Genomic DNA, 12961 nt, shown 5'->3' with positions numbered 1-12961 from the left:
TTTAAATCCCCATGGCAGTGGGGCTTCCACTATGTGGGGAGCGCACGACACCCGTCCTCATCTTCCGAGTCCAAGTCATGGCCTTGTCTTTGGGACATCCTAAGCATAATCCTTTTCAGGCTTTCTAGCTCAGATCGTAAGGGATCTGGGCTTTGGTTGGCGCTTTCTGCCAGACACTCCTTCCTATGAGCATTAAGACCTTCTCGGAGGTCTGGCTGAAGCTTTTCTTCAGGATAACCCGTGTGTACGGCCTTATCCCTGCAAGCGTTAAGATCATCTCGCAAGTCGAGTTGTGCCTGGTGGAGATTGCCATCTTCGGGATATCCCACTTCAGTCTCTCCCTCTGAATCGTCGTATTCGTTCCTAACCGAGACATTCATTCCAAATCATCAGTTGGCGGAGACATTTCTTTGTCGGCCCTGATCAGTGGTAGCGTGCCTAGGCAGCCCTCCTCGAGTTCCTCGAGTGCTGGCAGCAAGGCGAGGCCTCGGCACAAAGCACCTGGGATTCTTTTCAGGACATGTATGGGCTCAGACGCAGGACGCTCCCTCTTTTTCCCTTGGGCTGCTCCTTCGTCAACTTTACCTGTGACAGTCATAATCCCGTGATCCGTAAGGGGAAAGATCGGGTAAGCTGTGCAATCCCACACCGCTTGGGGAAGGTCAAGTGTGATGATTCTAAGACTGTGTAGGTATGGGACTACACAGTTGAAGAGGGCTTAAATAGATTGATGGGTACTACATATATCAACAAGATACATCTTCTTTTCGGTAGCCCATCACTTGAGAACTCCAAAGTTAAGCGTGCTTGACCTGGGGTAATCTAGGGATGGGTGACCTCCTGGGAAGTTTTCCCAAGAAGTGTGCGAGTGAGGACAAAGCACGCTGGAAAGACTCGTGTTGGTTTGTAGGGTCAGTCGTCATTCCAGAAAGCAGTCATAGTGGCGTGGGGCGTCACATTACCTTGCTACTAGGGATGTAAATGGGGAGGGTCGGCCCCACCCCGACCCGCTAAGCTTTCGCCTCGTTAAGGCTTTTGATGTGGGTTGAGTCAGACCCGCCCGGGATGTGATGGAGCAGGTCAAACTTGACCCAGTAAGGTTTTTTTTTTTATAAAAATGTTACAATATAAAAATAAATGGCAAAAAAATCTGTCATATTAGACAAAAATGAGTTGTCCAAATTTTTTATAAATGGTCTTGCATACTAAAATAAAATAAAATTTAATATACTTCAAAACAAAACATTAATTTTCTCATCTATCTCTCTTAAATATACTTTGTCTTATTATATATATATATTTGGATCGTGGATCACCCTAAATAATGGCAGTAATTTATATTTTTTTTTTAAATTCTTTAATTACAAAAAAAAAAAACAAATGGGTCGGGTCATGATTCGACCCGCTTCAATCGCTAGCGGGTTGGGTCGGGTCGGATCTTGGCCCGCTCCATTTTCGCCCTGGTTATATCCGGATCGGGGGTTGCCCCGTCAAGTCGGGGCTCCGATCCACCAAATTTTTTTGTCATCCCTACTTGTCGTGATCCTGTGGCCCAAGTGGAATCCCAACTCCAGCAGGCTGCACTGGTGGCACGCTCGCTAGCGGATCTTCTTCCCTATCCATGGGGTGTTCGGGGGGAACACCCTTGAGATTCGCAGGTGGCACCCAAGCTGGGTGCGCGGGAGGCATGCCAACTGGCGACCTTGATGGTACTTTGCCAAGAGGGTCCACTTGCATCCCTTTGGTTGCCAAAGTGGCCTTCATGGCATTAACCATCTCTTGTAGGGCAGTTATGTTCCCCTCTTGGGTAGCAAGCTTTTACTGTTGGGAGGCAATCTGGCCTTTAAGAGTCGCCACCTCTGCTGTCTCGTCTGTGTACACGGACTGGGTATAGTCAGTGTCATCGTAGTATTCATCGTCCTCGCCGTCGTACTCGCCGCCATACTTAGCGTTTTCAGGGTATTCTTCTTGAGCTACCTCCGGGTTTGCAGGTGGAGGTGGCCGACTATTTTCTCCTCTTTCAGCAACATTGTGAAGAGCGATGTCATCGTTGGCATTTCTTCTAGTTGTAACCATTGTTGAACTTTTCAACGCTTCCTTCTAGCTCTCAATGAAAGAACCAAAATGGTAACTGTCTTTTTCGCTATCAACTTTAAATAAAGAGAACTTGAAAGAAAAATGAAAATGACACCCAGTTTTACGTGGTTCTGGTTATAAAACAACCTTAGTCCACGAGTCTATTATATTGAGATGCTTGAAGCTTGAGAAGTCAAGCTTCAATGGAGGTTTTTGGCAGTGTATATGTTGCTTAAATTACACAATCATCGAAACCCTTACAATAGGGTATCCTCACCCAATTTATAGTAGCTGGGAACAATTAAGTGGGACTTTAATAATTATTATCCCTCATAATGATGGGATCTTAGTATCAATTATTACAATTCTTGTAATAATAAACAGAAAGGCCTGTACAGATCGCACGGGACCCATTTACGAGGTATCAGCCCACCACTTTTTGGGAGGACACGCCGCTGACAGTGTCAGAGAGTGGCTTCACATCTTCCCGTTTTAGGCGGTGCATTGGGACATGCTATTTGTCTAGAGTACGGAAACGACACCACTACACGCGAGGCATGTCACGTGTCAAGAAGTTGTTGGTGGTCCCAAGATGTTGTACTTGACAGCTGGCATCATTCTCGAGGGGCGGAGAACCATCATACTATAACTCTTCGACTAAGAGGCTAAATAATACCTAGAAAGATCTAAGGAAGCCTTCCCCGGGGCTGGGGCATACTAAATAACCTCTCGACTACCAAGAAAACTCGATGAGTGCCATGTGTCGACTTGTCAAAAACACAGACAACAATACTTATATTGTTTATTTTAAACTTTTTGTGCTGTGGATATAATTTCGTTACTCATATTTCAATTATATTTATTCGTGCTTAATTGTTTTGATTTTAAAAAAAAAAACAATATTGCTTTAATCTCATTGAGTTTTTATTTTTTTGAAGTTTTACTATCTTGATCTCATTTTAAAATAAATAAATAACTTAGACAAAAAATGATATATGAGTCATTCAACAAGTTTGGACCATTTTGTTGATAGTTAAATAATATCAGTTGTCACAGAGTCAAATCCACACTTCGAATTTTTTTGCCTGTGATAGCCTAAGTCTCCAGACCTAGTCAACCAACAACACACTTAAACATGCACACAAACAACCACACAGATTAAACATCGCGCACACTCGATTATCAAGTAAACACAAGTAAAAGGCACACACATTTTACGAGAGCCCCTCCCAACTTTGTATATTACTCAAATACAAAGATACAAGTGTTAATGCACCGAACATCACATCACTTGATGTCTCAGGCACCTAGACTACATAAATAACATGCCAACAGAGGCATCAGTTGACAACCCCAACCGTCTAGGTGTTAGCTGGACCAACCAACTTGCAACATGTCCCTCAGGCGAGCCACATGCCCCCTGGACAGCCACATGTCGCTCATCCAAGAATCTAGGTCAAGCACCATTAGATTCATCCTTCCCAGGATCTAGGAACCACACGTGTATCCTTCTGATAATTCCTAGTAACTGCTTGGTCACATCCGTTCACAAGGCACACTCATCAGCTATCACGTGCTCCATGTGCGTGCCCTGGCGCGCACCAACCAGCAACCGTGCGCGCACACCTTAGTTTGGCGCCAACCCCATAGTACTTGATTCCCACCTTTAAATAAGCTTAGCCGCACCTTAACATAGCCTAGTCACCATCCTTAGGCCATGACCGAAGACCTCCCCTGGGGGCACAAGGGTCACCCCCCCTAAGGAGCATCTTGAAGATTTAACCGCCTAGCAGGAACTTATATGATTTCTGCTTGGGAGACATATTTCCATTTTTGGAAACCTTCCCAAACAAGAATGTTCAAGCCTTTTTAACCTCACATCCTAGACCCCTCTAGGATCCTTTTTTACCATACTTCGACCAAGGATTATCCATTTGGCCTGTGGTGTTTTCGTTCACCAAGGCCTGCGCCCATGCGCGCGCACGTGCGCCCTGCTGCCGCGCGCGTGTGTGTGCCCTGCTGCTGCGCACGTGCGTGCCTGATGCGGGGACCAGTGCGCGCGCACCCCCATCTGCGCACTTCTATGTGCGTGTAGCCTAATGAGGGGCTAACAAACCTCCCCCACTAGAAGAACTCGACGACCTTGTCAAGATTCTTTGGAGATAGGCATTAACCCAGTCCTCAAACTGCCACAAGGACACGACCTTCTCCCAAGTAGCGTCTGCCACTTCCTCACCTTTCCATTGAACCAGATATTTCGTTCTCTGATTCTTTTTACTAGCACCAAGTACCCTGTGATGTGATTGAGTACCCTCTCGACCTCCTTCTCAAATTGCTTCCTCACTGTTGGAGGAGCCCATACTGCCTGTTATCTTGAATCTGAAGCAACTCATGAAATTTCTTTAAGAAACTAACATGAAATTTCGAGTGTACCTTGAATCTCTCTGACAACTTCAGTCTATAAGCCACTGCTCCAACTTTCTTTACAATTTCGAAGGGTCCGTCATACTTCTGTACCAGCCCCTTGTGGTAACGTTTGTCTGTCACATTTTTCCATATTTGGGGTGTAAGCTTTAACATCACTTTATCCCCAACAACAAACTCTAAATCTTGTCAAAGTAGATAACTGAGTCTTTTTGAACCAATTTGATTACTATTGTTCCTTCTTGTAGCTAAAACAAAATGATTCATACAGTATAATTAATATGAATACTTTTTCTATGTTATGAATAGACAACAGATTTTCCAAGAGTGATGATGTTTATGAAACCATGACATCTTAAAGAGAAACATCAAAACAAAACAAAAGTAATTATAAATCAACCGTAAACCAAAATATGTAAGATTGTCAACAATCAGAGGCCATTCTTTCTTGGGCTATACCTACATTACAAAACTATTCAACTAATGAAGGCTTTTTTCTTTACTACGACATTTATGCTAAGAGACCGAGCTAGATTGATCACATGCAAATGCACAAATGCAGCAAGGTGAGAAATAAGCTAATCGGCTTTGAGTTTCACACTCAAGCACAACACTCAAACACTAAGGCTGCAACTCTTTTCAATGATTCAGATGCCTTGAGCAGATCTAATTCAGAATGGCTAGTAGAGACGAACAATCTGATTCCAACAGGCAATGGACATCTATCAAGTGTTGATTTCTTGGAGGTCACCACAAATACAAACTCATCCTTCAAGACCTATGAAGGCAGAACCCAAATAGGATCAAAGAGTGGTGAAATAGGCCTACTCAATGTAGGATGAACCAATTACTTACGCGGTCAGCAATTTCTTGAAGAAGATCCTTGTCAGCTTTTGATGAACTTGTTGACTTCTTCAATGTGAGGAAAACAATAGGTGAATCTGGACTGCTTGCTACCGAAAGTCCTGGTACGTCAGATAATCCTGAAATTTTCGAATATGTTAAAAATTTGTTGTGGTCTAGATCGGTCTATCCAGCGAATTTCACAATCTTAGACTACAAAGGTAACTCCTCTAGCTGGCTCAAAGTAACTGCACTATAGCGACGTCTCAATAACAATAGTCCCAATAGAAATCCTGCATGTATATGTTATAAAACTCTAGAGTGCTATCATCAGATTGTTGATTCTAACATAGCCTAGTTATTCTATGGTGGATAGTGAAGATATATAAATCAAACACATTCTCTCTTAGAACACAATTTGATAAATTGGTAGTGAAGACCCAAACTAAACTTTCCATACTATTGCAATATTTTCCTTTAGCTTTTAATGAGATAAGGCTTTTCCTCCAACACATAAATGGCAGTAATGGAGGCAGTGGCAAGATATGGGGCAACGGAGCAGAAAATACGTATCCAAGACTACTCAATCGCTATCAAAGGTTAGCATAGACTAGAACATGAGCAATTTGACATTAATGTGTTGCTTACAGTTTATGATCAAGAATATGTATACGCATTAAAGACCATTGTAAGTTTTAATTTCTAATAACAAACACAATTGATCAATTCAACACTCAATCGAAGGCCTTCTTGATAAATTCTTGGCACCATACCTGGTGATCAATGACCCTAGCATTTTCTGTGCAAAATCCTCCTTCTGTAGCTAATGCATGTCCCATTGCAGCAGTAATAATATCTATTTTCTCAACCAGCAACACCAGTCCAACATATGTATTACAAATAGATTTTGAATCAATTGAAATTCTATTTCTGTTTCTTTTTTCTATTTAAGAAAAATTTCCATATAAGAGGAAATGAAATGAATAATACCGGAACTCCAAAGTGTTCAATCAGACCTCTTCCACTTTTCCCAAGTACACCAATCGAGTTGCTCTCATCCAATCAAACACGAAATCAATACTTCTCCTTCAGTATAATAATCTCATCTAAAGGGGCTATTTGCCCAGAATTCTGGAAATTTAGAATTAAATTGTCAATACCTTAGATTGACTATACGTATACTTGTACATATATATATATGACATACATACATATTGCATGCCAAAATGCTGCCACCTACATGTCATCAATAACATAGGCAACCCTTAAATGGATACCGAAAAATCCATGTCAATGTAATTTTTCTTTTTCTTTTTTAACTTTATAGCATATTAACAACATTCTTGAAGGTAAAACTCAATACACATAACAGATAGTAGATAGCTGGTAGACAGATTCAACCACAATGTAGCGTCGCAATTTTTTAGCATGCTTATTTCCAGCAGTGACCTTCTCCAAGGTGTTTCTTAAAGACTCCATCTCATTATGATTGAAGGGAACAATAGTGTTTCTCGACAGATATAAACTATTTTGTATTCCCCAATGCACACCCTCATCCTTAGAAAATGGTGTCATACAGGAAGGAGTTCATAACAGTAACTCAAAGTTAAACAAGTTCAATAACATTCATTGAAAATAGGAGGCATACTCACACAACAATTATATCCCCTTTTTTAGCAAAAGTTGGTATAGCACTAAACATAGTGGAAAGTCCATAGGAATAAAGAATGGAGTTTGTGGTACCCAAAAACTTGGCGATTCTTCCTTCACAATCAAGATGGACATCTAATTCGAAAGGATAAACTTATAAGACTTGGAAAAATTAAAATTATAAAATAGAAATCTAGTGCAATTATTTAAAGTTAGTTCATTTGTACGAAGCAGAACTTAGAGCTCTCGCTCAGGGAGTATGTGAACTGATCTGGATCAAGCGCATACTTGAAGAGTTAAAACTCCATAGAACTGAGCCTCTGAAGCTGTATAGTGACAACAAATCAGCATAGCACATAATCTAATTCATCACGATAGAACCAAGCATGCAGAAATGGTGGACAGACACTTCATTAAAGAAAAAATTGATGGAAGGGGATTATGTGTTGTTTACATTCCCAACAAGAAACAACAAACAGATATACTGACTAAGGGTTTATCTAAAGAAAATTTTAATGAGTTAGTTTGCAAGCTTGGCATGTGGAATCTCTATGCACTATCTTGAGGGAGGGTGTAGGAAATAATGTTTTATTATTATACGGTATCCCTATTAGAATGAGAAACCAAGCTGTATAAAATACTTGGTTTCTATATTTAGCAAATTATAGGCTGACTTATTTCTTCCCATAATTTATGTAATTATGTTAGGATATTTTGTATTCATTACCAAATATCCTCATTCTCTATATAATGCCTATTTAAAGGCATAGCTCTCATTCAATAAAATGTAGAAGTCTAATTTCCACACTTACCTATACAAGTTTTGTAGTTGCAACTTGTTCTACCTTATGAAAGAACTGATCAAATGATAAATACGAAAGCAAATGAGAGTGCCAATCTCTGTACATACCAATTAGCAAGAAATGAAAATAGGATCAGCAAAATGTAACTTGAATAGATAAAGAATGTTTTATATACTCAGTCTCAGCCAACTGAACCCAGTTGGGAATTTTCTTTTTGAATACATAAAACTTTGTAAAGCCCATAACTGAGATTAGAACCAAAAGCATGACCCAACTAAAACAAGCACAGAGAACAACCCAATTGGGTCATACCTAAAAATAGTCCTTTAACTTAGGTAGTATAGAAAAATGTTGCATAGACTTTCAATGGTTTTTTTTAGGTTAATACGAGTGTTTATTAAGAAAACATGAGGTAGATGCAGAATTGTCAAAGAAGACAACAAAATTGACATGGTTGATTTTTCAAGCCAACAAAGGAGGAGAAGAGATCAGATGCAAAATATACACAAATGAATCACTAAGAGAGAGAACTGCAAAGAGTTTTATGCAAAGCCAAAAACAAAACAAAAATGAAGAAGACAACATGCTTGCTCCAATATTACAAAACCTTACACTGTAAATGAAACGCACAAGCATCCATGAACCACATATGGATTTTTCTCTGGCAATACATAATTCTTAACCTTTTAACTTAAATGTACTCCCAACATATGTAGTGATGTCTGGCACACCAAGTCTTACACATATTTTTAAGCCTCTTATTCCTGGTATCATACCAATACCAAATAATCAATGTCGCAAGAAATTAGGGATTTGATTAGTTCTCAATTTGAAAAATGTATTTCTGAAAAGTATGATTCTGAAATAAAAATTTGGATTTTGTGTCAGAAAATATGTTTCTGCAAATGTGATTGGTTGCATTATCTGATACTATGTTTGAGTTTTAAAGAACTGTGATTGGTTGACAATGTGAAAATATAACAAAAACAAAATCTCTAATTGGTAGAGCTGAGCTTAAAAAATCATTTTAATTTAATAAAATAAATACAAACTTTATAAGATTCAATTATAAATTTTGATATAATTTCATAGGTTTTAAGTTAAAATTCATAATATTTGTTTTTAATTATTTAGGCTTTATAGCTATTATAACTAAACCACATGTATCCGTGATTCTTTGCCCATTTTTTCAACTATATCATGAATGCTTATGGTTATAAAATGTTTGTAAATATGTTAAATTAATCATTGTCTTATGCAAGCAAACTTTCTTATGCAAACTTACATATATGGCACATATGACTTAATAATTAGCTATATATACATATGACTAACATATTGAAACGAAGAAAGATACAAAATGACAAAGAATTAACTCTAAACAATTTTAGCAATGAAAATTACATGCCATAATATATCTCAGTAGAAATTTGTGGACTTTGGTCTAAGACCACTTCATTCATTTGTCAATACAGAGTAATTTTCAACAATTTCTTTGTGAGAGAGATAGAATACTTTTTTTATGAATGCCACCTCCCTTCAAGATAGGAGTCAGAAAATTCATTAAAACAAACAGAAACTACAAAAAAAGCTCAACTAGGATAGATCCACCACAAGGAGATAACATCAGAAAGATAGAAATACAGAGAACAAACCCAAAAAAAGCCACAAGTGAAAATTAAAGATAGACTAAACTACCACATAACAACAACAAAACAGAAGATACATAAGAGGTGTCAAGCAAACAAAATTCAAAACTGATCCACTTAAAATCAATTAACGACAATAAAACATTGCAGCGTTGCTTCCAAATTCCCAATAGAGTTCTCCAAGAGAATTTATCAAGGCATTGATGAGGCAACAATAGATTTTTCAAATTTATCATGGATCCCAAGGAACTATTCCAAAATATATAAAGTCAGACATATGGATCCAACAATTTTATGTTCACTTCAAGAAATAAAATCCTAATGGTTACACTTACATAGCAACAATTCACAACAACTAAGACTAAATAATGACCAGTCTATGATATCTGCTCACATAAATCCCCAATTCCAAACTACAAGTTACAATAAAAAAAATCTTATGATTGTCAATATTTATACACATAAGCATGGAGAAAGTGTTGGATTTCATCAATAAAATATCTCTATTACTATATAAATGGCTATGTAACGTGAATTCTACGTTTAACGGAAGCTCTTAAAAATGGGTTAACTTTAACTAAACCTATTAGTGAATAGGTTTTAATGCTAACAGTGGTAACTTTTCACATAATAAATTTTAATAAAAAAATAGAAACAGTGGCATCTTCTCAAAGATTAGCATATTGAAGATCTTTTCAGAAAAGATTAATCTAAATAAGACCATACATTATAACAACTCTAATCTAAGAAGACACAACCATTCGCATTAAGGAACTCAAGTACATACAAATACTTAGAAATCGTTCCATCATTCTCATGCAATCTCCTCATCTTTCAACATATTCATCTAAATGTGAAAATAAGAAACTCCAACCCCAAGGCAAAATTGGTCAGAGTCTGAGATTAATTTCAATTGAACTCATGAATTCAAAAAATTTAATCCTCCTCTAATATTTCTCTCAGGATTGTTGCCCCAATACCTCTACTCTGTCAAGAATTTAAGGAACATCACAAAGATTTGTTTTTACTATGCTTAAACCATTTAAATTGTATGCTTTGTTTTTAATTTATATACAATATATACATGTTGAGCAACTCCTTTTTTGATTCTGAAACCAAACCCAGATGTCATTTTGTGGCAGCGTTATAAACTAATAAATAATGTAATATTACCACATAAAGATGACAATAAAAATGGCATATCAAGTACTTGAAAATTAATTCCATAGAAAGTGTTTAAGAGAATAATGAATCAAAATCGTCTTCAAAACTTAAAAAAAAAAAAAAAAGGAAGAAGGATAGCTTCCATTTTAAACTCCACCGATCACAAACACACAGATATATATATATATATATAAATACAAACATATATATTAACAGATTTAAACTTCAAACCCTAAAGTAATACCAGAGGCGGTGGCTCTGGCTCTGGGCCTCCCGGTTTTGGTGAAGATCTTGACGAAGGAAGCAATATGGATCGATTAGAGGAAGAAGGTGCTACGGACCGAGTGCGAGAGACAGCGAGTATGAGAGGAACAAATCGAATGAGAGGGTGGCGGATTGAGGGAGATGGTGCAGAAACGGACTGAGTGAGAGAGGCTGGCGAAGTCAAGAAGAAATCGAATGAAAGATGGTGATGGTATTGGTGGGGGAGTGAAGGAGATGGCGCGGGAGAGAGAAGAAGATAGAAAACCGACTCTAACGAAAGGTTGGCCTTTTCTCAAGAAAAATCTTAATTTTTTTTTTGACAAAGAACCATTTCTAAATTATTTATGGTGGTACTTTTTCCAATCATGTATCCTCGTTTTTTCATTTTTCATGTGTAGGGCATTACTGTCTAATCCATGAGGAACAATATTACAAATACATACATATGTTACAAGTATCTCGGGGTCTCGTAGGTTCGTGATTTAAAAACTATAATTTTAAAAATTGTGATTTTGAAATGAAAATTTGGATTTGGTGACAAAAATATGTTTATAAAAGTGTGATTGGTTCATTATCTTTAAATTATTTTTTAATTTTAAAAAACTGAATCAGTGATTGGTAGAAAATATGAAAATATAATCATATGAGAATATGTGATTGTTTCAACTGAAAACTATTTTAATATAATAATTCTTAAAAAATGTTGTATGATATTAAATTTTAATTTATCAAAAGTAAATTCTAAATTAGTGCATACATTAAATTTATAATAATAGTACATTACTGTTGACCCTGATTTTGGGCAACTGACACGGAGTCAAAATACGCTTGACGTGGATGAATGCGTTGAAAAGAACGTGATGACGAAAATAATAAGAACACAAGATTTTTATAGTGGTTCGGCCCCAGGATCTGGTAATAACCTACGTCCACTTAGATTGTTATTGATGTAAGATCTAAAGGAGTGATCAAAGAACTAGGGTTCAATGAGTTTCACCAACCTCTGAAGAACAATACAATATGACTAATTTGATAACTCTCCTCTCAAGTGATCTATAAGTCGGAAAAGAAAAAAGATCCTCTTCCCTGAGCCCTCCTCTTCTATTTATAAGCTCAGGGAAGATTTACATTAATTTGTTACAGATACTATTTCCTAAATAATCGGATACTCAGGAAATCATGGGAGATAATTTCGGATTCCGTCATAACTGCCTAAGATTTCCTCCACGTATTATGTGCATACGACCAGGTTGGTCGTATGAAGAGACCGATCGCACGATACCGAATATCTTCCTGGTCGATAGTCGAACACAGATTCCAGCCACGTGTAATTAATGCCTGCCATGTCATTCACTTCTGATTTTTGGGATAACATTTGCCCCCCAAGTTTGTTTAGTGCGACCAGCAATAAAGAAACTTAAGGGAACAATCGTTCACCTTCCCATGATGTCTGTCAGAATCCTCGTGCATTTTCGAAAACCGTGATATAATTATGTCTAATCAAGCCTTTTCGGTTTCCAAAAAGGCAATCTGACGGCTTGTACACTTCCCCACGTTTTGAAAGTGGGAAGTGATGATTACTGCCTTTTGGCTGTCCCTTCGATCCCTATAAGTAGGTCTTCCTTCTCTTTTAAGAAATTTTTACCCATCACCTTTGCCAAAATCTTCAAGAACTTGCACCAGAGTTCAGAGTTTCGAAATCTAGTCCGACGTCCTGCCGCAGGTCTTCCGGTTCAAGTTTCCATCTTTCTCCGAATCTCCATTTTCGCCCAGGTAAGAACTTCGTTCTTTTGAGCTTTCTATTACGCCATGCATGCCATTTCTGTACTCTGTGACCTCTGTGTTCTTGAATAGGGTTTTAAGGGTTTTTTGGTATAAACCGTCTAGCGCTTGGTAACGTACGTTTTTATGCTTTGCATTGGTTGAGACTATAGTTTGATAGTTAGGATCTCTATTTTAGGACGTTAGGTTGACGAAAGATTCAACCTTTTAGCTAGTTGAAAAAACCGAAATTTTTTCCTGCCCCTCAGGAGTCAAAAAAAGTTCTTTTTTAAAAAAAAAAAATAGTTTTCTTTCCTTTTTGTTTTT

At 37.7% G+C, this 12961-nt stretch overlaps 1 protein-coding gene across 1 annotated transcript; it reads right to left on the bottom strand.

Moving 5' to 3' along the window:
* Nucleotides 1-4876: 4876 nt before the first annotated feature.
* LOC133814972 (long chain base biosynthesis protein 1b-like) lies at nucleotides 4877-10926 on the bottom strand (the record flags this gene model as incomplete). Its single annotated transcript, XM_062247873.1, has 3 exons — nucleotides 4877-5278; nucleotides 5356-5483; nucleotides 10854-10926. Coding segments are annotated over 3 exons (378 nt in total), but the record flags the coding sequence as incomplete, so codon positions are not given.
* Between the last annotated feature and the right edge of the window lie 2035 nt (nucleotides 10927-12961).

This window comes from Humulus lupulus, chromosome 2, assembly GCF_963169125.1.
Source record: "Humulus lupulus chromosome 2, drHumLupu1.1, whole genome shotgun sequence".
Lineage (NCBI taxonomy): Eukaryota > Viridiplantae > Streptophyta > Magnoliopsida > Rosales > Cannabaceae > Humulus > Humulus lupulus.
Note: the sequence above shows the minus strand (reverse complement) of the source record. Positions and strands in the feature narration are given on the sequence as shown.